The 4745-nt window shown below is 27.5% G+C and overlaps 1 protein-coding gene across 1 annotated transcript in view; it reads left to right on the forward strand.

The window, feature by feature from the left end:
• The window catches only part of LOC117101412, a 62319-nt gene that overhangs the window by 16264 nt on the left and 41310 nt on the right, over positions 1-4745 (forward strand). The window contains exons 13-15 of the mRNA XM_033241391.1: positions 288-365; positions 808-845; positions 982-1142. Of these exons, the coding sequence (XP_033097282.1) occupies positions 288-365; positions 808-845; positions 982-1142 (277 nt within the window). The remainder of the gene's footprint in view (positions 1-287; positions 366-807; positions 846-981; positions 1143-4745) is intronic.

The raw sequence follows: 4745 nt of genomic DNA on the forward strand, positions 1-4745 counted from the left end.
ATATGCATGTTTATGCTTGATATACGACCAACTCTATAGATTGCATTCATCTACAACTTGCGATATTATTATATAATAATTTAAATATAACCCATAAATGAGTGTAAAATGCCTAGAGTCAAGTAGACTAAACCATCTCATCATACCAGCTTATCTACCTCATCCATAATCATCACATTTTATATCCATGCTTTTCACTTTTCTATAATATTAATACTTATTATTATACATCACAACATCTTTACTAATAGATTACGAACTAATTCAGTTAAATTTATTATCAACAGTCACTCCTATGAATATAGCACTATTGGATACAGCCCATACAGAACCAACGTATGAGGATTGCTACAGGACTGAATACGGTAATTTGGTGTATGGATATTGTAGTTTTCTGGTTAATGCAATTGTAATCCAATCCAACCAAATAATTGTGTTTTCAGTTTCTCCGAAACGGAAATAAAGTATTGTTAGCCGGGCCGATATAGGCCGTGGTAGAGAAAATGGCAAAAATGATATAATTTCCATCCTGTTTTTAATCTTCGATGGTGGTAAGCTAATGACAAAATAATTTATACAGTAGAACTGTTATTAGCGTATCGTCAGACGTAAAAAACCAAAGTAGATAATATAAGTTTATATAAAAAAAAAAAACGTAGGTGAAATGGCTTGTTCGTTCATGTGCATCTTTCAATTAAAAAGCAGTTTAGTTGTCTATTTCGACTGTTTTATCATACATTTCATTCGGTGCTGTTGATCTACAATACACTAGCTTTAAAATACTGGCATGTTTTATTGCTTCCATAGCTCGGATGAGCCTATACGAAAATCCTGAAGCTACGCCAGTAAGTTCAACAATCCTATCTCTTTAAAGTTTAAATAATAAAGTGATTGGATCATATGTTGTACACTACTACTCTATAACACCATCATTAACTGTTGTACTGTTTGTCTGAAATGTTTAAATAATTATTGTTTTAGGTTTTAGCAAGCATTAATTCTCTGAACAAAAACACGATTGAAAGCCTGTCGAAACTCATTGAATTATATGCTGAAAATGTCGTTCTAAGCTCAATTATTGGAGAAGGAGAAAAGCATCACCTGTACCTTAATGTCCGAGAAGTAAATAAAGTTATCACAAGGTAAATATAAATATTAATATAATAATTGTAGTTGATTCTACAATCAACTATTTAGGGGGTTGGTAGAGGGCGCCACAATTACCCAACGCAGACAATAAAGATTTATACACGACTACCATATAAAACAAGGGTACTGTATATTTATTTGGTTTCTCTCTGCTGATCTTGTGACTAAGCATAAAACAACAATATCTAATTAACATCAATTAATTACATCATGTAAACAATAATCATAAACATAATACATACAAAGTAACAAGAATTGTAAGTGAATCGTCTTCATGAGATCATAATTCAGTATATTGTAGAAATGTATAAATTTACTGCAAAGAACCATCGAAATCAAAGTGGATTATTAAACATTATCAATTATATATAAGAGTTTCATTCAGTAATCGAGTACAATATTAATAAAGCAAAGCATGACTCATAACAATAATATAATAATAAGAACTGCAGTGTCAGTCAATATTATAGAGTACACTTACGAAACTATGGCGCAACTATCCAATAATAAGCATAAGCACTCATCTGCCATCACAATGTTTTTAGGACTGTACATCATCTAATACATAAAACAAATCTGTTTGATAATATACTCAGTAGTGACACTGTTAGATACATGGGTATCATCAAATCATGAACCCATCGGCTTAAACAATAAATCAACATTTGCCGGTACATGAAAAATAAATCACTAAAAATACTGTGTTAATCATTAGGCACGTTACTATAGATTAACCTTCGTGAGGCATGTGAAATAATCACAGCAATATAATATATAATAACACTATCGACAGACTTGTAGACCTTTATAATATTCGCTGCTATTCAAAACCTGTTTTTTTTTTTTAAATAAAGATGTTATCTATTTTATTCTGCTGTTTTTAAAAATAATCTTATAAATTATAAGTTTATAAGTTTATTTTCTATGATAATTTTATCCACATAATTCATATTTTCAATGTTAGTATGGTTGATAAAAAATACATAAAATAATAATAATAATAATAATAATAATGAAGGTGCTTGAATAATGCTTTAATAAAGAATTAATAATACTTCAATAGGCCTATTTGCGATAGTGTGATTAATGAGATATTTATTGATTAATTTATAGAAATATATAATAGTTATAGGCCTATACCATTAATAATGATTCAGCATATTAAATCAACTTACGTCTATAGATGTAAAATCTGCTTTTTTTTTTTCTTCAATAAAGTGTTACCTATTTTATTCTGTTAAAATAATCTTATAAAATACCGTATATTATAAAGTTTCATTGTAAATTATATGAGAAAATCCACATAATTTATGTTTTCAATTATTTAAGCATTTAAACAATTCAGTGGGCCTAACGCTGGATGTAAATGTAAAACAAAACAAAAACAAAAAGCAAAAGCATCGCCAAAGTGTTTTCATGCATGCAAAGGCTAATACTATCGCGCGATTACACGCGTATTTTTGGTAAGCAGATCTCAGGATGGTTCACACGAGGTGACGAATATCCGTCGAAATGCCGTATAAATAAACTGCAATTATGTAAATAACTTTCACAAGAACTTTACAAATATCTTAATTAATATAATCTTAATTAATATTTTAAATTAGTTAATTAATAATTAATTAATAGATTGATATAAACATTGTGACCTTATAACTACGATTTATTTAATATGTTTTAAATAATAAATACAAGAATCCTGCAACGAATTTTTTAGGTCAGAAATTGGCATCAAAAAGTAATAATTTTTCAATCGCGATATTCGTATTTGTCGGTAATGGAAATAGCGACGATAAACATATAATGATTAGTTTATAGTTTTTATTATAGTTATAATAATAATTATATATTATATTTCTATAAATTAATCAACAATTATCTCATTAATCACACTATCGTAAATAGACCTATTAAAGAATTATTGAAGTATTATTAATTATTCACTAAAGCATTATTCGAGCACCTTTATTATTATTATTATTATTTATTTTTTTATATATATATTATTTATCAACCATATTAACATTGAAAAAATGAATATGCATATGTGCATAAAATTATCGCAGAAAATAAACTTATAATTTATAATATTATTTTTTAAAACAGAATCAAATAGATAATGTTTTTATTTAAAAGCAGGTTTTGCATGGACGTAATTTTATTTAATATGGTGATTATTACTATTTTATTAATCAAACTATCGTAAAATTATTATTATTATTATTATTATTATTATTGTTATTATTATTATTATTTGTTTATTTTTTGTTTTATGTATATGCCTAGGTCTATATAATATATATTGTATACATTTAATAATTTAATTAGAAATAATTATTTAAACTAATTGTTAAACAAATATAATATAATGTTAACAATAATATAGTCTAAGCTAGACCTATTATTATTATTATTATTATTATTATTGTATACTAATCAATTATTGATATGATAAAGGCAAATATTTAGAACATCATTAATACAACACCTTCATGACAGTCCGGCCCTCCAAATCTTGTTTTAATAAATAACTGAATTCACTTCAATGATATATTTTGATCTTCATTCATTATTATTATTATCATTTACTTATTATTATTATTTATTTATTATTATTATTATTATCTGTATTATTATTATTATTATTATTATTATTATTATTATTATTATTATTATTATTATTATTATTATTATTATTGTCTTTGCCATTAATATTATCATTGTTTCTTTGGAAGGTTTCTTGTACAGGGACATGTTCCTCTTTGCCTAACCAGTCTCATTACGTTTTGAGTGAAATAAAATATGAATTATGAATTATACCAATGTCATCTATCGATAAAAACATCGATTCGATTAATTAACAGCAGCTTTTCGCACTGTGGCAGTGCCGATAGAAAACAGCAACTTTTTGGCACTGCGGCAGTGCCGATAGAAAACGGCAGCTTTTTGGCACTGCGGCAGTGCCGATAGAAAACAGCAGCTTTTTTTGGCACTGCGGCAGTGCCGATAGCCACTACCGTTGCACAGCAGGATGCAGGCTAAGACAATGTATGCCGTACAATACATATAACTCAAATAACATTAAACTGCATAAATCAATCTTACTCATGCCATGTCATAACTTAGGTTAAATTGGGCAGTTGTTACCAACTTACTACAACAACTAATACTTTAGCACAGTAAATTTAAATACCTAATACTGTAACTTGTTTACACCAAAGGATCAAGAACAAGCAGTTACAACAAAGGAATATACAAGCCAGTTGTATCCTTGTTAAACTTCACCTTACTTAGGCTGTATTCATAACAAGAGACTTTCAATGCATTAAAGGCAGTAATTAATACACTAAGTAACTAATCTTATAATACTATAAATATAAAATGGTAAAATAAAACATACCATAAATGTACTTGAATCACATAATAAGTGAGTGGTCAAACACACGTCTGATCCCGATTACATTCAGGAGGCCACTAATTCACGCTAATTTTTTAGACGCTACTGACCCACGCTATCATTATGTAATGAGTGACGACATACAAATTTCTGCCCTCTATAATGGGTTTTACAATAATAATGGCCTAATAATTATATA

Source organism: Anneissia japonica, unplaced genomic scaffold (genome assembly GCF_011630105.1).
Source record: "Anneissia japonica isolate Jap-2015-1 unplaced genomic scaffold, ASM1163010v1 scaffold287981_len1045443_cov154, whole genome shotgun sequence".
NCBI lineage: Eukaryota > Metazoa > Echinodermata > Crinoidea > Comatulida > Comatulidae > Anneissia > Anneissia japonica.